The sequence below is a fragment of the Mixophyes fleayi genome, chromosome 7 (genome assembly GCF_038048845.1).
Source record: "Mixophyes fleayi isolate aMixFle1 chromosome 7, aMixFle1.hap1, whole genome shotgun sequence".
NCBI classification, from domain to species: Eukaryota; Metazoa; Chordata; class Amphibia; order Anura; family Limnodynastidae; genus Mixophyes; species Mixophyes fleayi.
In genome coordinates this window covers 75861210-75888007 of record NC_134408.1, presented here as the reverse complement: position 1 = coordinate 75888007, position 26798 = coordinate 75861210, and the positions used below count along the sequence as shown (strand labels likewise).

General features: G+C 43.0%; 1 protein-coding gene across 1 annotated transcript in view; it reads left to right on the top strand.

The window, feature by feature from the left end:
- Window positions 1-26798, top strand: part of CALCRL (calcitonin receptor like receptor) — a 303255-nt gene that overhangs the window by 189335 nt on the left and 87122 nt on the right. The window contains exon 8 of the mRNA XM_075179990.1: window positions 10555-10708. Within this exon, the coding sequence (XP_075036091.1) occupies window positions 10555-10708 (154 nt within the window). The remainder of the gene's footprint in view (window positions 1-10554; window positions 10709-26798) is intronic.

Below are 26798 nucleotides of genomic sequence, written 5' to 3'. Positions count from 1 at the left end.
CGTTCACTGTTCCTGCAGTCCAGAAAAATTATTACTGCAATATTTAACTACGTTCACTGTTCCTGCAGTCCTGAAAAATTAGTACTGCAATATTTAACTACGTTCACTGTTCCTGCAGTACAGAAAAATTAGTACTATAATAGTACTGGGACGAGGAATCAGAGGATGAGGATGAGGACGACATCTTGCCTCAGTAGAGCCAGTTTATTTTGTACAGGGAGAGATGAATAGCTTTTTTTGTGTGGGGGCACAAACAAACCAATCATTTCAGCCACAGTAGTTTGGAAGGCCCTGTCGCTGAAATGATTGGTTTGTTAAAGTGTGCATGTCCTTTTTCCAAAAACTAAAGGGTGGGTGGGAGGGCCCAAGGACAATTCCATCTTGCACCTCTTTTTTTTCTTTGCCAGCTCGTTTTTTGGGGGTCCAAACGAACCAATCATTTCAGCCACAGTTTTGTAGGCCCTGTCGCTGAAATGATTGGTTTGTTAAAGTGCGCATGTCCTATTTCACCATCATAAGGGTGGGTGGGAGGGCCCAAGGACAATTCCATCTTGCACCTCTTTTTTTGGCATTATGTGCTCTTTGGGGCCTAGCTTTTGAAACTGCCATCCTGTCTGCCACTGCAGTGCCACTCCTAGATGGGCCACGTGTTTGTGCCGCCACACTTGTGTCGCTTAGCTTAGACATCCAGCTACCTCGGTGCAACCTTTTAGCATAAAAACAATATTGTGATGTGTTCAGAATAGACTGGAAATGAGTGGAAATGAATGTTATTGAGGTTAGTAATAGTGTAAAAGTGAAAAAAAAAAAAAAAACATGGATTTTAGCACTTTTTATGCTTTTTTTAAAAAAAATCAGAACCCAAAACCCTAAATCAGAACCAAAACCTTGAGTGGGGTGTTTTGGCAAAACCAATCAGAACCTAAAACCTGAAGCTAATCAGAACCCAAAACCCAAAACACGAAAAATGGCCGGTGCATAATACCTATTACAAAGGAAATTATAAGCAGCATATCTAGAGATTAACGACCTATGAAATAAATAAGAAAATAAAAAGTAGACAGCAAGATATATGGATCTCTTACCCATGGTGCACGACGACCAACCTGGAGGATCCGGAGACGGTCCAGAGTCTAAGTACCATTAGAGGGCGAGAGAACCAAAGGGGGTAGGCAGCTACGGCTTTCCTGGAGATACCAAGGGGCCCAAACCTTGTCAAAGTTGTAAGATTTATCGTGGAGGAAGCATGTAATACTCTCCATGCTTGCGATATGCCAGATATAGTTCCATAAGGCCTGCATAGATGGAGGGTTAGGATCTTTCCAAAGTTTAGCTATTAGGGATTTGGCAGCAGCCAGTATGTGGGATATCAGCTTGTTGGAGGGGGCGCTCTCATCAGGGATAGGGCGAGAGAGAAGGAACGACCAGGTATCCTTAGTGATCTGTTGTTCAGATACGGGGTTAATAAGTGCAAGGACCATGTTCCAATAAGGGATTATACGGGGGCAGGTCCACCATATATGTAGCATCATGCCTCTCTGGTCACATTTCCCGCCAACAGCTCGGAGTAGCAGTGGGAAATATTCTAGACAACCTATCAGGGGTATAGTACCACCTATAGTACAGTTTTGTATGCAGTTTCTTTAATAAGTGTGGATATTGAGCTCTTGGCAATCCACTCTCTGACCTCCTCCCAACAAGACTCATCCGGAGGGGGTCCGAAATCTCTCTCCCATTCACGTTCATGGCGTCCTGAAGTGTCAAAGGATATCTCTATTAGCCAGTTATAAATCCTCGACACCATCCCTTTGGCGAGTGGGGAATGCAAACACATGTACTCAAAGGGAGTGAGGGGCCTAAGAGTGTCAGAGGCGGGCAAGGACATTGCGAAGTGTTGGACCTGGAAGTACTGAAAGAAAAGCGGGTGAAAAGATTCAAACTTATGCTGAAGAGGCCCACGTTCCATTAACCACCAGGTCCGAGACCACACGTATCTCCGCACATTTCCAGAGTTTAAATTGCTGTGGCTGGCCACCTGGGGGGAAATGCAGGTTGCTCCAGAGGGGAGTTAGAGGGGAAATAAGGGAGGATAGTTTGTGCTTGAGCCGGCACGAGTCCCATAGGGACAAACAAAATTTGAGTGATTGGAGTAAGGAAGCCCCCTGTGGCCTGTCCAGTCTGGAGAGGCCCCATAGGGATGACAAGGAAGGGACATAAGTAACTGCAACCTGGGTCAGATGGGCTTCCAAGTAATAGTGTTTAACATCTGGAAGCCTCTCCCCCCCCCCCCCCCGGGCCCTGGGCTGTTTAAGTACTGCTACTGAGATTCAAGGGGGCTTACTGCACCAGACAAATTTGAGGAAAGAAGAATATAAGTCCCGAAACACATGATTCGAAACCTTCAATTAATTTTATAGCCTGAGAGAAACCCATATTCATCAATGAGCCTGTATAGAGCGGGTAAAGGGTCTTGGGGGTTTGTGAGAGAAAGAAGTATATCGTCCGCAAAGAGAGAGACCTTGAATTCCCGGGATCCCACCTCCACACCCGTTATCAAAGCCGACTGCCTAATCATTGCTGCCAAGGGCTCTATAACCAATGCAAAAATTAAAGGAGATAGGGGGCATTCCTGTCCCGTCCCATTGGAAAGGGAAAGAGGATCAGAAAGCAAGCCATTAACCCTAGCGGTGGGAGAGTTGTAAAGAGCAGATACTCCCGTCGGGAATTCAGCCGAGAAGCCATACGTCTTCAGAGCGTGAAACATGATGTCCCACGAAATCCGATCGAATGCCTTCTCGGTGTCCAAAGAGAGCAACAGTGCTGGGAGACGCCTTTGGTTAATTATTTTAATTATATCTATTGCTCGATGGGTATTATCTTGACGACCTGGGATAAATCCCACCTGATCATAATGGATCAGATCCGGAAGGACTCTATTCAAACGGGTGGCTAATATTTTGCATAAATCTTAACATCTACATTAAGGAGGGAGATAGGACGGTAGCTCGCACAGTGACTAGGGTCCTTTTCCTCCTTATGTATAACTACTATTTGTGCTTCCAAGATCAATTTAGGGAATGGAGCTCCTTGCAAGGCAGCATTGAACAGGGTGAGGAGATGGGGGACCAGGGTCTGGGCCTTAGAGGCCTTTTGTGCTTTAATAACATCCAGTATTTCCTCTGATGAGATTTCTTAATTTAATTGTTGGGCCGAATCGCAGGAAAGAGTGGGGAGGTATGCTTGTTTTAGAAAAGCCTTTATGGTTTCAGCTGGAGGGGTACTTCCAGGGTTCGAACTATCTAAATTATATAAGGCAGAGTAAAACTTCTGAAACTCTCGTCCTATTTGACCAGGGCTGTATATGGGAGAGCCCGAGGCCGATTTCAGGGTCATAACATTATTTTGGGAAGTTTGAGACCTCAAACGGGTGGCAAAGATCCTGTCTGCTTTGTCTCCCTTCTCGTAAAACGTTTGCTTCAGCCGTTTCAGGGCCGCGGGTGTGTATTCCGAGAGGAGGAGGTTCAGATGAGAATGTACTTTTAGAAGTTTGTTCAAAGTAGCTTCATCTGGGGAGAGTTTATGTTGTCTGAAGTTGGATAGCTAATGAGGTGCGCTTATAAATTGTTAATTTCCTACGGCGTGAAGCTATGCTAATCAAATGACCCTGTATCACCGCCTTATGGGCTTCCCAGAGGGTCGCGGGGGGCATGTCTGGAACACCATTTAGGAGAAAATATTAATCTAAAAGATTCCGCAAATCAAGGGTGAGTTGCGGGTCATGCAGGATGGTATCGTTGAGGCGCCACATAGCGGGGCGGGGGCGGGAAACTATATCAGCGAGATCAGCAGATATGGGGGAGTGGTCAGGCCAGACTATTGGATGGATGCGAGCTGCCTGAAGTTTTAGGGATAGATCGCGGCTGAAGAGGATCATGCCTATTCACGAAGAATAGAACATATAGTCTCGGGACGAGGGTTCTCTAATTCTCTAATTCTCCAGGAGTCAAATAGAAGGTGATGAGAGAGCAGGGACTCCAAGGCTTTGGATTTACCAGACTCCGAGCTGCCGGCGGGGCAGTCGCGATAGAAGATCTATCAACAGTGCCATCTATTACAGCATTAAAGTCCCAGGCCATAATCACTTCTCCCTGGCGGACCTGAGAGAGCAGGGAGTCTAAGGAAGCCAAAAATGAGCGTTGATTTTGGTTCGGGGCATACAAATTAACTAAAGTACACAAGGTATTGTTGAGTTTTCCCACTAGGATTAAAAAACGGCCATCCGGATCGGAGTGGGATGTCAACATCTCAAATGCTACATGAGAAGCAAAAAGTTGCTACGCCCCGTTTTTTCTGTCTAGGATCGCAAGCATGGAAAGTAAAGGGATATAGTCTGGACTTCAATTCTGGGTGGGAGTGACGAGTGAAGTGTGTTTCCTGAATAAAGACTACATCGGCCTTGTGTTGTTTAAGTGTGAGGTAGAGTATCGTGCGTTTTGTGGGCTGTTTAAACCTTTGACGTTCAGGGAGAGAATCCTAAAAGTCATCACTTAGGAGAAGAATGGGCCATCTCTGGTCCTCCAGCGAGAGTCGGACGAGCTAAGAGAGAACAAACCAGATACATAGCATTAGCATTGCAGTAGTAAGTACAAATAAAATCAAAAAGTGCCTGAGGGTAGGAAAAAGAAAAGGGAGGGACAAGGTAAAAAAAAGGTGGTAGGGAAGTGGACTGGACCAGTGTGTGGGAGCACATCTGGGCCATGATGCCGGCCAGGAATAATAGGGGGATGTGCCAATGGCAGGGATAGGCGGGGCAAGGGCAGTAACCCCGTTATGGGGGCGCAGTCAGAGATACTGATAAAGGTCCTGTGATCCCAACTGGAAGAGGTGGACGGCCACACAACCCCCACGCCAGGGTCAGGTCAGCTAGAAGGAGAGGTATGTGGAGGGGGAATGTCGTGAGAGATAATGAATAACTTATTTTGGCCTCACAATCCAGTAAAGCAGCAAAGAATAGAGCAGAAGACCAAATTCTAGAACAGTTAAATAAAAGAAAAACAAGCAGAAAAACAAACAATAACACGGCAAAAACACAGAATCAGTAAGAAACAAAATAAAACCAACAATCGATTTTTAGGGGTACATCACTCCTTATCTACATGAGAAGGGCCGAAAACCAGCGGTCCGTCGTGTAGAGAGAAGTGACAGAGAACAAGATGACTTCTAGTGAGCAAAACACAATAAGGACGTATCAAGGCGGTGGAACAGAGGCCGGAGGTTTGGCGGTTCTTGTCACCGTCATCCACTCAGTAGTTGGGAGCTTTCTTGGTGGGGAGGGTGAGACCAAGGAGTCAGGATCTGAGCCTTGTGTCGGAGGGTTAGTGAGGGAGGACGGGGCAGGAATTCCCAAAGTCTCAAGAAGACGGACAGCGTCCGCCACTGTCCGAGCCGAGTGGAGCTTGTTATGGTGCCAAACGGGGATACCAAACGGAAATCCCCAGCGGTATCGGATGTTGTTATTTCTGAGGATCGCTGTCACTGGTTTTAACTCACGCCTCTTGAGGAGGGTGATTGGGGCAATGTCCTGGTAGATTTGCAGGGAAACATTATCGAAGGAGATTGCGTCAGATTTCCGAGATTCCCGCAGGATCGCCTCCTTAGTAAGGATGACATCCCGAGGCTGAGAAGGTTCCTGAGACCTAGGGCGTAGAGCTCTATGTGCTCTATCCAGGAGAAGATGTTCTTCTGATGTTGCAGGAGTTATATGTGCAAAGAGTCTTTTCAGGTATTGGCCAAGGAGGGATTGGTCTACTTTCTCAGGGATGCCTCTGATGTGCAAATTATTGCGCTGAGCCCTGTTTTCCTGATCTTCTTGCTGCTCCCACATGCAAGCCATATCCTGTTGGAGGCAGTGAACATCTGCCGCTGTGTCTCGATGTGAGGTGACGACTTCGTCCATTTTGGTTTCTAGGCTATCCGTCCTATCCCTGATGGCATGCAACTCAGCCTTGAGGGAGCCTATCGCTTTATGGAGTTCAGTTTGGACTGCCTGCACCGATCTCCTCGTCTCCTTGACCTCGCGGAACAAAGATTGTAGGTCTTTACGAGTCAGCAGAGAGGAATCCGAGTCTCCAGAGTCAGAGTGAGTTTCATGGCGTGGAGACGAAGAGTCTTAGCTTCTGTGTAGGCAAATTTCTTAAGGCTCTGAGGGAGGTCAGAGCCGCCCGTCTTCCTGGCCCCTTTCGGCATGGTTTACTCAGGGCGAATGCCACAAATAGATTAGACAGGATGTACCGTTATGGAGAATTCTGTGTATAGGATAGAAGAGAAAACAGTATCACGACATTTCAGGTTAGGACCCTGGCCCGCGGGCCATGCAGGACGTCATAGTTTAGTCCATATTGCGAGTCACGTTACATCAGAACTGTGCTAAGCTCCATAGAAATCCGGAATAAAAGCAGTAAGGAGGATGCTATCAGATATTATATGGATTATATAGCTGTAGCAGTGATCAGAAGGTGTAATATCACAAATCGCCAACTAGATGGCAGCAGAGCCACAGTTAGAAATTCAGACGGCAATCAGATCGATACAAGTGTATCCTGTATTCAAGCTGGGTGATCACAAGAAGCACTCACGTCGGAGAGATGTCGGTGAACAGGTAAGCAAGAGATATCTTAGTGAAGCTCAACCCCTCAGGTTAGACAGTGTGGAAATCCACAGCTTACCCCTGCAGATGACCAGAGGCAGAAGCGGTCCCCTTCAAGGGTTGTAATCCGCTCACGGGCTGCCCCAGATTCCAGCCTCCATTCATAGGCAGTTGCCAGGAGAAAGTTCCGAAGGGGAGAGGGTCCAAATACTTTAGATAGGAGGTCCGAGGAGAAGGACCGCGCCAGCTGATGGCGTCCGACCGTTGCTGAAATCGAGGCCGCAGCTTTTCAGACCTGAACAGGCCTAAACAGCGCTGAGTGCGCCAGATGTCCTCCAGATACCCCAGGACACGTCAGGGCCGTAGCGGAGGGTGCCGGTGGGGAAAGGAGATGCTCCAAGGGGAGGCTGGCAGGGCTGGAGATAGCAGGGAGCCCAAAACAGAGGTGAACTCCACGGAGCTCCAGCAAAGCGTGGCTGACCGAGGTGGCTGCCAGGCCACGCCCCCCATCTACCCGTTTTTAAGAGGTTGCGTGATCCATGAACCCTAGGACTGGGGATTACCATATTAGCTCTGCCTTTATTATCCCATTATTCTAACATTAGGTCTTGCCTTACTTTGTCAGTTACAGTAGCATTCCCACTTTGAAGATAAACCCATGGGGGAAACAGACCAGTATCCAACCAAAGAGCTTAGAGATAGCATATATATCTGCCATAGAAAATCAGATTTGTCTCAACATGCTCTCTGATATAATTGCGGGTAACACAAGAAAATATGTTAAGTGGATTGCAGTTTTGCTATTTTTATTTTATGTTATTCAGCACTAAAAGGAATACATCATACATTTGTTTCCCTTGCAATTTGGCTAACAGAGATAATAACAAATTGGTTATACTACAGCAGCAGCTGATTCTGGGCTCAGATATCTCAAATAGAAGCGCTTTTTGAGATTGTACAACAACTTAGCATTACATTTACCCTATTCATGGTATTAGGATATTTCACTGAGGAGTACTTTTAAATAAAAGTTGAAGAGCTGAACATATGCATCTTTTTCACTCTGGAGATCAGTAAAATCACTCTAAGGTTGTTAGAACACAGCAGACTGCACACTCTGATCATAGCTTCATTCATTCAAGAACTCTGGGATTTTCATCTCCTATATACTTGATGGTGGAATAATTTGTTCTTGATAAGAGCTATGGGTAACTCACGGCTTTAGTATCTGGATTGGTACTGTGTTTCACATTGTTTGGCGAATCTCTAATTTTGCTGCCCGTGTCAATTGCTGCTTTTGATACTTGTGTCCATGGTACATTGTATGTCATTACATTTTTTGCCTCTTTGGTTATTTTAAATAGATTGCCATCTCTATATAACATTATCTGCATTTAATTGTTGTTAATAAATAGTACCTTTTTTAATATAGTGAGTCCATCTTATATGGAATACCCCCTCTGTTATTAATCACACCTCCCGGTGACTGAATGTGTGGACCTGGTACTAGTACCCTGAGAAGACACTCCAGGAATAGTGGCGGGTAAGTAGGGCTGAGAGAACACTGCATGTAACTGCCAGAGCCCAAACAAGTAAATGAAGATATTACCGCAACAGAGGAGGGGTGACGAAGGCTGAGAGAACACTAGCAAAGGATAGTGCCAGAGTCAGTGACAGGGCCATCTTTTCCATTGGGCACGATGGGCAGCTGCCCGGGGGCCCCACGGGCAAGGGGGCCCCATAGGCACGGCTCTTAATGAGAATAAATAATTCTGCAAAAGAAAAAAGCCTGCAAAAAAACCTACATGGGTCACTGAGCAAGTACATCTATCTATCTCTATCTATCTATATCTATATCTGTACACATCTATATATCTATATCTATATCTATATCTAGGGGCCCCGGTGCACTGCTTTGCCCCTGGGGCCCATAATGTTGTTAAGATGGCCCTGGTCAGTGAGTAGTGTGAGAGTGATTGAAGTTACCCCTACAAAGGAGAAGTGAGTGAAACACTGCTAAATGAGAGTGGATGTGCGCTGAGGCACCACTTTAAGGCTGAGTACACACTACAGAATTTTCTGACCAATGTGTTATGTACAACGATTTTACTAATGACTGGAAAAAAAAATGTCCTGGTCAGCATGCCGATTCATGCGTACACACTATACATGTTTTAAAAGATTCACCATCTGATCTCTGCTCTTCATAACCATCTTGTGCAAAGATCATGACACTGTAAACGCCTATGGAGATCCTGATCGTGAGTGCATACACACTGCAGGATTGTAAGGAGGTCATTCCATAGCTGAACGTGATTTACAGTTCTGCTGAACAATCAAAACAAAAGATCGTAGATGCTTTGGAACGGCTGTCGTTCATCGTCTAAGTGTACACACTAATGCAATATCCTGCTGTGTTCATCTGATGATTGGCCCGATTATTGGCTGAAAACCCTGTAGTGTGTACCCAGCCTTACTGTGACTGTCCTATTAACATATCCATGTAATCGTTAAAATCCATGCAAGAGGAAAAAGGAAGCTGTATATATTTGATTTATTATTGCAACTGTTTAGGAATGTGCTGGAGTGAAAAAGGAATGTAAGTAAAGAGTGTATATTTTGCAATATAGAGATGGTCTGATGCTCAAATTACTGCGACAACTATTGCATTGCACCATCATACAACACCACCTGTGTCCACACTTAGCAGACATTGCTGTAAAACCTGCATGTGCGGGGACCCTCTGGTCAATTATACCCACACCCAATAGCTAGCCAGGGAAGAGGAAAGTGCAAGTGAGGAAGTGCATTACCCAACTATGCAGCACAATACCACACACAGTGACAGGGCTACATATATTTTTCTACATTTTATCTATTATTACATATATTAATATATTTATTTTTAATTGGTGTGACACAAATTATTAGCACGGTTTATATTTATTAACTTGTTTTGCGTATTGGGATTGGCAGTCGTGTTTTTCGAAACTGTGTTTTTTGTGTCTCATTTAAGTACTAGCGCAAAGGTGGTTGTAACTCTGGTTCATGGAAGAAAATATTAACTTTAAATGTTATGTCATAGTATTGATGACAAACAGTGCCCTATTAAGGAGCCAAATACTAGTGATATGGTAGCAAAATATAGAAAATAAAAATAGGGATATTTGAGAATATTATGTTGGTCTTTTGGTTGAAGGGGGCTCTGTGAAGATGAATGTGCAACTAAAATAAAAATTCCCACTTTTAAAAATTAAACATTCCAGGTTGTAAGATTCTTAAGTGGGGGGGAAATGGAAGGTAGCGGATTACTCTTTCAAGGCACTGTATAACACCATAAACATTTTTTACTATTATTTTATTAGGAATATGTATACTTATATCATGCAGGGGGTGTACTACAATATAAGGATACTGACTACCCCGACAGTAATTACAACGACGTTGCAAATCCGAAGACTCATACCTCGACATGAAAGATACATCGATGCAGTCATTTGACAGCCTGATGTGTTTGCGACTGTTGAAAATGATGTAATTTCAAAACGCGACTGTCAGTTTTAAAGCGGCACTACACGGGCCCGGCTTCTAACGGTAAGGTTAACCCTAACCCCTAAAATAATACATGAGATTAATGTCTGCCGGGACCGTGCATCGACGCTTTAAGAGGAGTCGCGTTTTGAAGTGATGTAATTTTCTACAGTCTGCAAGACATCGGTTCGTGAAATGACTGCATCTGTGTAATGGTAAGTAGATGTATCTTTCATGTTGGGGTATGAGTCTTCGAATTTGCATCATCGTTGTAATTACTGTTGAGGTAGTCAGTATAGTAAAGCTAAATACCACCGCATGCAGCATTTTAGGTCATAGCTTTTTAGCATTAATTAACCTTTTTATTTTATTCACAGATCAGCTGCAAACTATTTCAGTTTATCCACTATTACCTCATGGGATGCAATTATTTTTGGATGTTGTGTGAAGGAATTTATTTACATACACTTATAGTAGTTGCCGTCTTTGCAGAAAAACAGCATTTGATCTGGTACTACTTACTCGGATGGGGTATGTAATTACATTTGTATGATTTTTTTTTAAGCATGTTGCATTTCTATTTGTTGTAGTTTCCGAAATATTGATTTTTCAATGTATTAAACTATTTACTAATCGCGGCTTATTTATTACAGTTTATTTGAAGTATCACGAGTGTTTATTAAGGAATCGCCACAAAATTTGGACCCCTTTTCCTCCCGAATCCAAAAATTCAAACCAAATAACTGTATTTGCTTTCCGTTTCAAGTTACAGCAAAAATGCAAGCTTATGGAACAGAATTAAACACTATGTTAAAAAAATTGGGATAGCTAATGTTGATTTAAGTGTTTAACAAAGGGATACATTACTACCACAAAAAAAAAAAAAATCAGCATGGTACTCTGTTTCATAGTGGAAAAAAAATTAATTAAGTTGACGGTCTGTTACTGTTGTACCGCATACATAATTTACACAAGAAACCATGCTAGTTTAAAAACCATACCCAAAAAGTGAACAAAACTGAGGTAATGGGATAACCCTCCTATACAGAAACTGAAACTTTCAAGAGAAAGGGAGACAGACAGAAAGATGGTCAACCATGGCAGCTGCTCCTCCAAAGTGCACATTTGATATTTTTTTTTAAATACTGGCTGCCAGATTATTATCTACTCAAAAAATTCAATTGACACACTGTAAAGAACAAACAGATATAGATATGCCAACAAAAAAAGTTGAATCCCCAGCGAAGAGTTTAACTGAACCTGCAGAAACAGATGAGCTGAATTAAAGTATTACAAAGCTTGGTTATACAACAATGAATTTGCACGGGGTAAAGAGAAAACCCCGGGAGGCATATGCTGAAAGAAAGAAAGAGCAGGCAAGTACAGCCATTCAAGACAAACGTACTAAAATATTGTCTCTTCCTAGCACATCTGTCATGCAATTGCAGAGATGGCCACTAACCGGTATTGGCGCAAATGAACAGGGAGGCATGGAGTCTAACGGACCCCCGGTATTCACCATGGACCCCCGCAAGAAAGTTTGGGCTTAGCTGCAGAAGGTACGCATGTCGCGGTTCTCCAAGACAGTCATCGGTGTAGCCACAGTAGTAGACAGGCGTAGTCAGACAATCCATGTCAGAGCCAACCAAGCGGTGCAGTACACAAAATATTAACTCTGGCACCAAACAGCTGGACAATTAAGCAGATTGCAGAAGAATATAATGTCACAGAATACATGTTAAAACATTTAAGAAAACTTAAAGCAACCCATGCAATACTTGCAGAATTTAAAAAAAAGAGGTAAAGCCCTTCTTGTATAAATCGCTCATCAGGTACGGCAGTTTTATGACGCTGATGAACATTCACGGATGTGCCCTGGAAAGAAAGAGTTTGTTTCTGTAAAAGTTCCAGGAGCAACAAGAATTCACAATCAGAAAAGACTACTCCTTGTTAGGAACCCCTCCAGCTAGTACAGCAAAACCCGGAGTCTGCTCCGAAAGTCTGGTGTTCACTGTTGCCCCTAGTGGTGGGAATAGACTTGGCTGTAGACAAGCAGAGGGTCGTGAGATGTGCACTGGCTGGGGAGAACCCAGGAATAGAGTGTTATAGCACACAGCAGAGTGAAGTCAAGGGTCGAGGGCCGGCAGCAGACAACGTATCCAGAGAATAAGCCGAGGTCAGCGGTCACAGGCAATACAACAGGATTCAGAAACAAGCCAGGGGTCATACAAGGGAAATCAGATCTAGAACACAGCACAGGAGCAGGAAACAGGGAGCCTAGCTACACTGAGAGCTATAACTGGCAGTGAGGCTCTGTCCTCACTGCCTTAAGTAGTGAAGGGAATCAATAGGAGCAGAGTGCCAGCGAGACCCCTCCCTAATGCACTAATCACCAAGTAATTAGCAATCGTCTGAATGCGGTTACCACACATACTGATGTTCCATACACTGTTATCTTTATATATCAGGTATGATACAACATCAAGACTGGCTGATAGAAAATATGTTTACATTTTAATGCGCGCATGCGCCCGGCTGTAGGACAGCTGGCCGGGCGCTGCGGCAGGAGAGACTGAGCGTCCCGGTTGTTGCCCAGGCAACCGAGACGTAGAGGGCGGAAGTGACGTCCTGGTCGCCATGGAGACGGCTGGGGCAACCGGAAGTGACTCATAACAGTACTTCCCCCTTGAGAAGGGATCAAGGCACCCCGACTTCCAGGTTTCCCAGGATACTTTTTAAAAAAGTCCTTAATGAGTTGGTTAGCATGGAGATGTTTCCTCGGCACCCAAGACCGTTTCTCCGGCCCGTAGCCCTTCCAGTGGACCAGAAAGTGGATTTGGCTTTGCACCTTTTTGGAGTCCAGGATTCTTTCAACGATGAACTCTTGGTGTCCTTTGACTGATACAGGACGGGGTCTTGATGTGGCCTGAACCTATGTGACCATGTGGCAGCTTTCAGCAAGAAACAATGGAATGTATTAGGGATCTTGAGCAAAGGAGGAAGTTTTAACTTAAAAGGCACAGGGTTAATTTGTCTAATAATGGAGAAGGGTCCAATGAACCTGGGACCTAACTTCTTACAGGGTTGCTTGAGTTTAATGTTGGGGGTCGACAGCCACACCCTGTCCCCGACTTTGAAAGGACATGGTCCGCGGTGCCAATCAGCATAATGCTTAGATTTGAATGAAGCCTGTTTGAGGGCAATGTGAACTTTTCTCCATATCAGGAGGAGATGAGAAATAGAAGAACTGGACTTAGATTGATTCGGAGTTTCCGGAGTAGACAGGGAGTTGGACCGAGGATGGAATCCAAGGTTGCAGAAGAATGGGGACACCAGAGTAGAAGAATGGCATGAGTTGTTGTAGGCAAACTCTGCCCATGGAAGCAGGGCAGCCCAGTCACTATGGCACTTGGTTACATAAAAACTGAGAAATTGCTCAAGGGATTGGTTGACTCTTTCTGTTTGTCCGTTGGACTGTGGGTGATACCCTGATGACAGACAAATTTTGATTCCCAATTGGGTACAGAAAGCTCTCCAGAAGGTGGCGACAAATTGGGAGCCACGGTCAGAAACAATATTAACGGGAAGTCCATGGAGCTTGAAAACATGCTGAATAAATAGAGACGCCAATGTCTTAGCACATGGTAATCCTGTAAGAGGGATGAATTGGGCCATCTTACTAAATCTATCTACTATCACCCAGATGGTGTTAAAGCTGGATGAGCAAGGTAGTTCCACGATGAAGTCCATAGATATGTGTGTCCAGGGTCTCACTGGAACAGACAGAGGCATAAGGGGACCTGCAGGAAGTTTGCGGGAGGACTTGTTCCTGGCACAGGATAAGACAAATTCTTTGGTATCCGCAGACAAGGAGGGCCACCAGACTGAACGAGACAGAAGTTCCACCATCTTGGACACTCCAGAATGGTCCGAGGTCTTATCATGGCATTCAGCGAGAACCGTCCTCCCTTGAAATAATCAGGTACGAATAGTTTACCCCTGGGGATAGCCAGAGGTGCCAAATGTTGGAGGCCACGGAGAATCGTGCCGAGATCCTGAGTAAGACCAAGGATGATTTTGGACGCAGGAATAATAAAGGTAGGTTCTGCGAGGGGAGGATGAGAGGTGATGAAGCTGCGAGACAAGGCATCCGCCTTAGTGTTCTTGGATCCTGGCCGGAATATAATAGTGAATTTGAAGCGGGAGAAGAAGAGGATCCACCGGGCTTGTCTGGAATTTACAGTTTTGGCAGATTGTATATATTTTAAATTTTTATGGTCGGTATATACCGTGATTACATGGTTAGCGCCTTCTAGCCAGTGTTGCCACTCTTCAAATGCCCACTTGATCGCCAACAACTCCCGATTACCAACATCGTAATGGATTTCCGCAGAGGAAAATTTCTTGGAGAAAAATGCACAGGGGTGCATTCTGTGATCATTGGGATCCTTCTGAGAGAGGATGGCACCGGCCCCGATGTCAGAGGCGTCTACTTCGATAATAAATGGTACATCTGGATTGGGATGTCTGAGAACGGGTGCGGAGATGAAGGCATTTTTGAGAGCCTTGAAAGATGTCAAAGCAGCGGAAGACCAATTAACAGTATCGGCCCCTTTTCGGGTAAAGGCAGTAATGGGAGCCACTAACACTAAAAATGACCGGATAAATCGCCTGTAATAATTAGCGAATCCTAAAAACCTCTGAATGGCCTTTAGATTGTTAGGCCGGATCCAATCAAGAACTGCCTGAACTTTACTGGGATCCATAGAAAAGCCACAAGGAGAGATAAGATATCCGAGGAACGTGACCTGGGTGACTTAGAACTCGAATTTCTACAGTTTGGCAAAGAGATGGTGCTGGCGTAACTTGAGAAAGACCTCTTTGACATGTATACGGTGCTGCTCCAGTGACTTGGAATAGATCTATAAGTCGTCGAGATAGACCACAACGAACCTTCCCAGAAAGTCTCGTAAAACATCATTAATAAAATCTTGAGACACTGCAGGTGCATTACATAGGCCAAAGGGCATGACCCGATATTCATAATGGCCCGAATGAGTGTTGAAGGCCGTCTTCCACTCATGCCACTCTCTGATTTGGACCAAATTATATGCCCCTCTCAGGTCAATCTTGGAAAAAACTGTGGCTTGCTTGAGCTGATCAAAGAGGACGGAGATGAGAGGCAAAGGGTAGGTATTTTTCACTGTAATCCCGTTCAGACCCCGGTAGTCAATGCATGGTCGAAGACTCCCATCCTTTTTAGCTACAAAGAAGAAACCCGCTCCTACGGGTGATTTAGGTGGTCGGATGAATTCCTTACGTAGGTTCTCCTCCACATATTCATCCATAGCCTTGGTCTCAGGAATAGACAGAGCATATAACCTTCCCTTGGGAAGCTTGGCACCCGGAACAAGACCAGTGGAGCAATCGTAGCTACGATGAGGAGGGAGAGAATCTGCTTCCTTCTTAGAGAGCACGTCTTGGAACTCCTGGTACGGTAAAGGAAGAGATTCGGAACAAGGCAGAACAAGCCGAAGAGGGAGGACAAGGCAGGTTGATGAACAGGCCTTACTCCATCGTAGGATTTCCCCAGTACTCCAATCAATATGAGGATTGTGTAGTTGGAGCCAAGGGTGCCCTAAGATCAAGGGTACGGAGGAACATGGAATCAGGAAGAACGAAAGAACTTCAGAATGGAGGGCTCCTACGGTAAGATGCAAAGGAGGAGTTTGGCAGGAGATCCTTCCATCAGTCAAAGGTCTACCGTCCAAGCCGCAGACCGTGAGTTCAGATTCCAGATTAACCGAGGGAATGCCAAGTGCTTTGGCAAAGTTCACATCCAGAAAATTTCCAGCTGCACCACTATCAAGTAAAGTGGAGATAGAAACTGATTTATTTCCATAAACGATCCGAGCAGGGATGAGGACTGAATTCTTGGAAGAGACCATTTGGAGACCTAGGAGTACCTCTTCCTTTACCCCTAGGTCTGGTCTTTTCCCGCCTTGTTGGGACAGGTACGCAGAAGGTGGCCCTTATTTCCACAGTACAGACATAGTCCCAGAGATCGTCGTCAGGATCTTTCCTCAGGGGACAGGCGGTAGGCTCCCAGCTGCATGGGTTCCGGCGAGTCCTGGAGAACCGGGTAGAACGCCGGAGAGGATCAGGACGGTGAGGAGGACTCTTTCTCTGACCTCCGCTCCTTGATCCTGCGGTGATTTTAATAACTAGCTGCATTAAGGTCTCCAAAGAAGGTGAGGAGGGGTACTGGACCAAGGAGTCCTTTATCTGCTCCGAGAGACCTAGGCGGAACTGACTCCTTAGTGCGGGGTCATTCCACTGGCTATCGACAGACCAACGTCTAAATTCGGCACAATATTCTTCTGCGGTATGCCGCCCTTGTCTTAGTGCTCTTAAGTGTGATTCGGCAGAGGCCACCCGGTGTGGATCATCATATAGGAGACCAAGGGCGTTGAAAAAGGCGTCCACAGACTGCAGAGCGGGGTTAACTGGGGTAAGACTGAACGCCCAGGATTGAGGATGCCCTGAAGTAGGGAGGTAATTATACCAATTCTCTGTTGCTCCGAACCCGAGGAACAAGGTCAGAGGCGGAAATATAATTTGCAACTTTAGTTAAAGTTCCGGAAAAGGGTCCTATCCCCGGAAAAACTGTCCGGAAGGTTTAATTTGGGCTCAGGAGCTGGTGCGCTGATTGCTTGTGAGGCCTTCTTCTTGAGCAGATATTCTGAGCGAAAGGTCCTGAACCACCTGTGAAACGGCCTGGATCTGTCCTGCTAGGACTTGGGCCGGACTGGGATCCATCAGAGGAAAGTAGAATCATTTTTTGGCCAGTTATAATGTTAGGAACCCCTCCAGCCAGTACAGCAAAACCCGGAGTCTGCGCCGAAAGTCTGGTGTTCACTGTTGCCCCTAGTGGTGGGGACAGACTTGGCTGCAGACGAGCAGAAGGTCGTGAGATGTGCACTGGCTGTGGAGAACCCAGGAATAGAGTGTTATAGCAGACAGCAGAGTGAAGTCCAGGCAAGGGTCGAGGGCCGGCAGCAGACAACGTATTCAGAGAACAAGCCGAGGTCAGAGATCACAGGCAATATAACAGGGTCCAGAAACAAGCCAGGGGTCATACACGGGAAATCAGATCTAGAACACAGCACAGGAGCAGGAAACAGGGAGCCTAGCTACACTAAGAGCTATAACTGGCAGTGAGGCTCTGTCCTCACTGCCTTAAGTAGTAAGGGGAACCAATAGGAGCAGAGTGCCAGCGAGACCCCTCCCTAATGCACTAATCACCAAGTAATTGGCAATCGTCTAAATGTGGTTTCCACACATACTAATGTTCCATACACTGTTTTCTTTATATATCAGGTATGATACAACATCAAGACTGGCTGATAGAAAATATGTTTACATATTTCTGCGCGCATGCGCCCGGCTGTAGGACAGCTGGCCGGGCGCTGTGGCAGGAGAGACTGAGCGTCCCGGTTGTTGCCCAGGCAACCGGGACATAGAGGGCGGAAGTGACGTCCCGGTCGTCATGGAGACGGCCGGGACAACCCGTCGGGGAGCCGCGACTCATAAGACTCCTAGTAAACTTGATAGAGCTATTTCTTTCTTTCAAAGATGCTTTGTTCCTTACGACCTCCGTGGTCCATTAGTGTTGCTGCACGAGGTATGCATTCTGTGTGAGTTTGTGAAACTCACCAAAACGAAAAAATATTGGTTGCTGTTCTACCACTAAGGATGGACTAGAAAAACCTAACTGAAATCATTGTTTTTTCTTCAGTCTCAAAAACTTGTATGCTTCATTGATGTGACAAATGCTCAGGTCTGGAAGCACTTCAGAAAATATTTGAAAGACTTTTTCATGGTATTGACATGGATGATGACAACACAGTTGTCTATAAGCAAAACAAAGTAAATTGGTTACAATCACTAGTACTTATCTAATACAAGACTGCAAAACCAAGCTTCATAGCCATCTAGAAACAGCAAAGACTGACAGGAATACGTACTCCTTACCGATTTCGGCCTATTAGTAATGATATGCTACACATATTCCACTTGTCATCAGATGACGTAAAGATAGCAGGAACCAGAGTTAGTGTCACAAAAAATGTAGACAAAAGTGATCTACAACCTGGAACATACATAATAGCAGTGTACAATAACATCTGTTACATTGGGTATATTATTCATTGTAATGAGAAGGAACAAGATGTAGTGGTACACTCCATAAAACAAAACCAATAAACAACCAATGTGTTGTCCTGGCCTTCAAGAGATGATAAATGTTTTGTTCCTTTTATTCACGTCCTCTGTGTAACGAAAGTTCCTCCTATCTAAGGAAGTACTGGAAGACAGTATACACTGTCTGCTGACACTTTAAGGAAAATTACAGACCGTTACAACAGGCTCCAAACAAAGGAAAATAATGTGATTGTTGCCTCAACTTCAGTTATGTTTAAATTTAATGGTTTTTTTTTATGTACAATATGTATATGGTACAACAATAATCGAGCATTAACTTCATTATTATTTTTTCTCCACTATGAAACAGAATATCATTCTTATTTTTCTTCTTTTTGTGTTGGTAATGTATACCTTTGTTAACAACTAATAAAAAATTGGGATAGCTAATGTTGATTTAACCTAGTGTTTTTAATTCTGTTCCAGAAGCTTGCATTTTTGCTGTAACTCAAAATGCAAGGCAGATACAGTAATTTGGTTTGGATTTTTGGATTCGGGAGGAAAAGTTACTTTAGGGATCCAATATTTGTGGTGATTCCTGAATAAACACAAGTGCTACTTCAAATAAACTGGAACAAATAAGCGGCAATTAGTAAATAGTTTAATACAAAAACCAATATTTCGGAAACTTATGGTCACAGTCGTAATATTTGGCAGAAATAGTTTCTTGGACATCCTCGCAACTAAAAAAATTTCGTTCAAATCTGAGATGGGTGGTGGACATTTCATTTTTTGGGGGGGTGATCTGATGTGAAATGACCCATATATAAGAATTTAAAAAAATTATGATATATATTATTATTGTAGTAGATAGACAACCTTTCAATCACAGCTTTGGTTTAATCAAGAGATCATAATGTATGTTGCAGATGGAAGAAGGGACATTTGTGGAATTCACAGGAACCAAATGGGTTCTGCTTATTAAGTGAGCTCAATGGAGAGGTACATCTGCCTGAAAGTGGAGATGCACCTCTCCATTGGCACCATTGTCTGATAGAGCTTTATTACCTTTGACAGGCATTAAAAGAAAGCCGGTTGTGTGATGCCAAATTTAAAAATGATCCAGTTTTCAGAACGATAGAGCAGTACACTGTTCTCTGAAGTAGAGTTCTTAATATTTAAAACTGTTGTCTTGTCTGATCAAATGGAAGAACTTCTGTAATACTCCCTATAATGTTGGCAAATAACTATATATTAATCCTACTTTAAATGTTGTGAAATCCTTGGGCAAGGCTTAACGGCTGATATCCTGACTTCCCCTACCCTCTTATTCTTATTTAACTATTTCCTTAAATGATTGACACCAAACCTAAGTGTGGCAAAATTAAAATAGTTTATTTAAATATGGTAGTGGAGAAAAAAGAGCAGTCAGTATGATGTCTGCCAGGCAGAAACAGAATGTCCCAGCATTAACCATGGGACCTCATCCACTGGGGACAATAAATCAAACCCCGGGTTCAAGTGGGGGATAACCAATCCCACCCCGGGCGCACATGTCTACCTTAGCAGGACTTAGCCTCCCAGGCTTTACAGAACCTGACAATCCTCTGGGCTAAATGGAATGCAACCACAGGGTGACACACGGGGGTACCAGTATCGAGACTATCACTCAAGCCAACTCCAAACTCCAACCGGCCTATAGAGGAACGGGCACGGGAATCTAATTAGCAAGTGCTCGATCCACAAGCCACCTAAAGGACACATGAACCGGGACAACATGGGACAAAATATCTTCCGGATCACAACTGCCCTGCGCCCTTCAGGTAAGAAACACCAGACCCTCCTAGGCATTACATCGGACCAGCATAGGAGAAGGGCAGACCAGGAGGCATGAACCCAAGCTAGGTCGGATTATATCAGTAGCATGAGGTCCATTGATTTACAGCGACCCAAATCATTCCCCCGAATGTATCACCGAGATATGGGGCATGCTATGTCAGCCTCCAGGAGCACTCTAAACCCAAGGCCATCGTAAACCCCTTTAACCTCTCCCATAGACCACTACTGACGCCAAAAAAGGAAAGGTGTCCCCAACTGCCTATGCAGCGCAGCCCATTGGACATCTAAGTTGACCACCGCCCAAATCTGCAGCGGGGTCCAGTGGTCTGTATGACTGGAAAGAAACCACAATGTTAGCATACATGGGCAGCGGCAAATTAAAAACAGGAGGAGTGGGGAAAAGGAAATTGAAAAAGAAAGAAAGAATAGAGAGACAAGTGGAGAACCTCACACACTCAGCAGCACCAGCAGCTCACCATACCAAATGTGTACACACTCACGAGGCAAAAGGGGCAAAAGTAAAACCATAAAATCTTGTGGTGCCAAGTGCCATTCAGACCCACATTTTCGAGGAAAAAATGGACAAATCCCTTCGCGCCCTGCCTCCAAAGGCAACAAGCAGCCAGAACTCTGTCACCGCAGCAGCGATAGTAAGGCAAGGAGATAAGTCAAAAAGGAAGAGAAAGCCGCACATAATGCTTGTAAACATTAGTTTTCCATCTGCCTTGCGCCTTAACATACCGCACAGAAGCGCCAGAAACCTCTGCGGATGCGGCTTCCCCATTCTGGAATGAAGGAGTGTCTAATTGAATAACTATCCAAGCCTAGTGCAACCCATGTCTGTTTGAAAAAACCACCAAGAACAGGTATCTGGTGAGGGGAGAACCATCACCACTCCCCCACCAAGGGACCTCGGCCGAAGGCCTAGCAAATTCACTGAGAATTGCAACCGGTCATACAGAGAAACCAACCCTGGGCGCTAACGTGACCCGCCGTCACCTACCCAGCTGGTCTGATTTGAACCTCCTCACTGTACAGCTGACCTGTGAGTGTGCAAGCACCACGTGCAATCACTTTGCTCACCTGAAACCCACAGTACAATATCACAAAGAATTGAAAACAAAATTAAAAAAAGAGACGCGCAAGTATATCCACTCTAGAGTAAAATACCAAAAGAAAACTATATTGACATATATGTTTAAAACGTATTATACAATACAATATAATTAAAAACATAAAACATATAAAATAAATTAAATTCACATGCCAATAAATAGGACCAGTTCAATTAGGATATGTGGCATTCAAAAAAGGATCACCTATAGTGCACTTACAGGAAAAAATTGTATCCAATGTCAATTATCTCAGAACAAATGTCTGGATTAATACATCGTTATATAAAATCGAAAGACCATTCACACTTGCTGCAGATCACAATAACTTGGATATCCACTTAATCCGTGTGTCACTTTAACAGAAGGAATCACAGTCAATCAATCTCACTCATGTAGTTCTACTAGTGGTTTCTACATTCCGCCCATTGAAACCGCATGAGAAGTCTTTTTATTCCAGAGTCTAGTAAACTGTGGGCACAATATCAAGCAGTACTTGTCTAGAGTGGTAATCAGGTCCTCGTAATGATTGAAATATTGAGCATATCGCATCCAGTAAAAAAAGTTCACCTTAGGTCATATTCATATTATTTGGCAGGGAATGTAACCACTGATGCATTTCTCTACTGTAGTAACGTGGTTTCCTCAGAGATAGAATACTGCAGTCATGTTCCGGTTTTAAACTCACTTGAACCAATCACAAGAAATGAACTAATTAGCGAACTTAAAAAACATGTGTCAAGTAGTCTGAAGCTAATTCTTTAACATTCTATATTCCTTCGGTGGTATAAGGTGGTTTATATTTCTAAAAATATAACAGAAAAATAATTATTTTATAGGGACACGTCATTTAATAATCAAACACAATACTAATAGCAATTATTTAAATCCTCTTATTATAGATCAAAATCTACCCCTATAATTAACCAAAAGATATTCTACTGCTCAGATTCAAAATCTATGTCTTAAGTTTCATTTAAATATTAAAAAAAAATATTTAATATATTGCATAAGATTTAAAAATAATAAATAAATTAAACTGTTACCATTCGGGTCTTATAGGGACTCAAACCGCTAACCTTCTATATGTAAAGCAGTTCCTGTCCTCATAGAGCTAACTGGCTCTCTGATTTACCATGCTAATATTAACATACTTAAAAATTTGAATTCTCATCTCAATAATAACCAATATGAAGAAAAAAAAAAGGAAAAGGTTTAGAACATATTTAGGTCAGCACAGTCGTTCAGACAATTTGGGAGCATAGAGTCAATTGCAAAAATCCAAAAAGCCTCCCTCATACATAGGGAGGCAAATCTATCTTCCCCTCTTTCAGTAGGGTTTATATTTTCTATAGCGATAATATGTAACCCCTCTAGGGATCCATCATGTTCCTGAATAAAATGTCTGGCCAGATGGTGTGTACCATTCTTATTTAAAATGTTTCTCCTGTATTCAACGTCCTAGTAGTTTTGCCAATATATTGGACTCCACAGTCACATTCAAGTATATAAAATTTTGTTTGACAATTTATAAAATCCTTAATCTAATATTCTTGTTAGTTACAGAAGATTCAAAAAACACATTCTTAGAGTATGTATATCTACATGTGATATGTGATTTTTTTTATTACATTTTAAAAACCTCATGGGTTTCCTAAGAAAACTTCTATCCAACTCGTTTTCTTTATCTTCACCCTCCTCTTTCTTTCTGCATCTCTACTTTTTGATTAAAATGACTAGGCACGAGTATAATTTTTAAGGGAAGACCTCGTCTGAATATGATTCGAGGTGTATTTTGTACTAAAGACATTAAAATCTCATCATGTTCTAAAATAGTAAAATTCTTCCTTATAATCCTCTTAATTTGACTAGAATAGAAGTTGAAATGACTTATAAAACGGACTTCCTCCTTTTCCCCCTCACACTCTTTCCCAGATTTTTCTTCCTCCTAACTGCTACATCCAATAAATTCTGTTGTTTAATCTTTGTGTCTGAAAGTGCTCTATCTAAAAAATATTGGGGATAACCCTGATCTTTATACAAAACTAAAATTACTTAAGCTTGTTTTAAAAAAGTTTGATCTGAACAATTCCTTTCGCAGTCTCAAAAGCTGACCTTTGGGGATATTGTTCTTCCATACCCACAAGTGACAGCTCTTATAATTCAAAAAATGATTACTGTCAACTTTGTAGTAGGTTTTTGTTACAATCTTACCCTCCTCAATAGATTGTGCAATATCCAGGAAGTTGATCTAGCTTTTATTATCATGACTGGTGAATTTGAGACCAAAATTATTAGTGTTCAAATAATCAGCAAAAAGTGTAGAAGATTCCACATCCCCGTGCCAAACAAAAAATAGATTGTCAGTATATCTTCCATAGAGCTCCAGGTTTGCCCCAAATCCACCATCCCTTATATATTGTTGTTCAAAGCATCCCATGTATAAATTTGCAAAACTCAGGGCGAACCTAGTGCCCATTGCTGTCCCATGGATTTGTAAATAATACTGGCGATCAAAGATAAGTAGTTTTACTATTTTAGAACATAAGATTTTAATGTCTTCAATACAAAATACACCTAGAATTATATTCAGACGAGGTTTTACCTTAAAAAATAAACTCATGCCTAGTCATTTTAAACAAAAAGTAACCCTAACTAACCCTAAAAGTAGAGATACAGAAAGAAAGAGAGGAGGGTGAAGATAATGAAAAAGAAGAAGTGAAAACGAGTTCGGATAGAAGTTTTCTTAGGAAACCCATCAGGTTTTTATAAATGTGATAAAAAAAATCACGTATCCCATGTAGATATACTTACTCTAAGAAAGTGTTATTTTTAATCTTCTGTAACTAAGAAGAAATGAGATTAAGGATTTTATAAGTTATCAAACAAAATGTTATATACTTGATAGAATGTGACTGTGGAGTCCAATATATAGGCAGAACTACTAGGACGTTGAACACAGGAGAAACATTTTAAATAAGAATGGTGTGCTCAGTCTGGCCAGACATTTTATTCAATGGATCCCTAGAGGGGTTACATATTATCGCTATAGAACAAATAATACTTACTGAAAGAGGGGGAGATAGATTTGCCTCCCTATGTATGAGGGAGGCTTTTTGGATTTTTGAAATTGACTCTATGTTTCCAAATGCTTTTGGATAACCTCAACCACGGCGGTATTGCGTTGAATATTGGAACTTGTTCATTGAACTCTTGTGGTAACACTTCTGCCACATACACCTACTGATGTTCATTTACCCTGCTTGCTGGACATTTATTTATGCATACGATACCATTGACTCCTGTGGCAACACTACGGCCATCTCATATATTGATGATTATTGACCTCCTTTGCTGGACATTTCTCTTGTTTGCAATAACTGGCATTTGTAGACAATACAAGTCCTCATAATCTGTGCCTATATGCTTTGCCAACAAACTGTCCTTTTCACTCGCATGTATGAGATGTGTTTATTGTACTATAGCAAGGTTGCAACCTATGTCTGTGATTTCTGTTTATAAGAGTCTTTAAGTTTGTTTTAACCTTTAATAAATTCAAAAGGTTTTTCCCTACCCAAGTTTACCCCATCACTTGCTTTGTGCGCCAGGGGGCCCACACTTTCAATTATTCATCTATTAAGGGTTGGGAATTCCCTTACTATTCCTAGTCCCCCAGGCAGCCCCCCCCCCCTTACCTACAAGGGAGCGCGAACCAACCCCCACTTTTTCTAATAATTAGCGCTTGGTTATATCCCTATTGCCAGTAGGATTAAAGTTTTACAATATCACAAAGGCAGCACGAACCAGGGAACCCTCATATGAGTGCCATCGCATGGAAATCCTTGGCATAAGGAGTAACCCCTAACACACCTAAAACTTAACCATAAGGGACTATAGTGTAAATACTGTGCACCAAACAATATAAATGAAGTGAGCAAAGCATAAACCTAAGGGACTGCAGCGCCATATGATACTGCATTGCAAATACTGTATATCAGATTACTCAAATTCACAGGCTAAGGTGCATTTCCAATTACTTCAAGCAAAGCCTTCTCTCACAGGTTTAATGCCCGCGCCCAAGCTGAAAATGTGAGGCCAGAAATATCAGGCTACGTTTATACCATGTCCCTGTAGACCCAATAATTGCCAGATTACAGTGATCAGTGGCTCCTAACAAGACTACAAGGACATTTCTTGTCTGAATTCATACAGACAAGAAACGTCCAGCTCCAAAATTCCACTTCCCATAAATACAACTAGGGTTCAAACCCAGATCAATAACTATGAGAAGGAAGGGCCTCCATGTTGCAAGACATATTGTCTGTCCCACAGGGCATGAGAGAAACTGTATCAGCCCAACTCATTCATTCGACCTATCCCTGTTCAGTAACTGCAGACAGGTACATTTGTATTGGTGATATTAATGATAAAATGGGTCTGTGTGACTGTGACTGGATCACTTATAAATATCTTCTGGTATAAATTTATTTAAAGGAAATAATGCAGGGCGCTTATTCATATAATTTCACATGCACTCATTTTTGATATTGTGTATATTTTGGTAAGGAAAATCTTTAACTTCTGAGACCAGGAAGAGAAAATTAGTTTTTTTCCTTTCTAGTGGAAATGACTTATTTCTGATGTATATATCTGATACAATAAGCTTTTGTTTAGAAAGCCTTTTGTACATATTGGTGTAAGGAAATGGCTTGTTTGGGATTTACAACTTTTCCTGGGGAATTCTTTTCTTTGGAAGAAATGTGTATTCTGCAACTGTTGGAAGAAAGGACTCATGCTAATTAGACATTTTGATGTGTGAGGGTCATAGGAAGATGTAATTAGACTTACTGTTCACTGTAAGATTCAGGATATCACAGCAAGGTTTTAAGATATCACAGATAAGTGTAAATATTGTTAGCTTTGCAATGCATGTAAATCTATGTTTTGGTAAACAGGTTACATCCTAATTCTAAAAATAGCCTGTAAGGCTGTGTCAAAAATAGTATAAAAAGGAAGCCCTTGTAATCTGAAATGTATCTTTCTGATGTTCCATCTGACCTGACCACTGATACCTTTAATCAGTGGAACTGTCCTTGTCAGGGCACCTGAGCGAAATAAAACATCATTCTTTGCTTCAAGACCCTGCTTGACAACGTCTTCAATATTGCTGTAATCCTGTGACCTGCAGATTAGACCCTAAATCTAATCCGTTCTCTGCATATTTGAGAGGTTTAGACCCAGCTCTCTAGTACCACCGCTCTGCTGCTACCCAGCAGCTGGCTAGTGTGATAGGCCGGGGGGATCCATCCACAGCACCATGATCCATAGTAAGTGGTCATAGGTACCAGCCCAAGTGTACCAGCACGGGAGTACACTAGCAGCAACAGTTACCCAGAAGGAACGTGGTTCTGGGCACCATGAAGGAGCCCAGTGGTGGCAGCAGGCTCCTCCTACTGTGACAGGAGGAG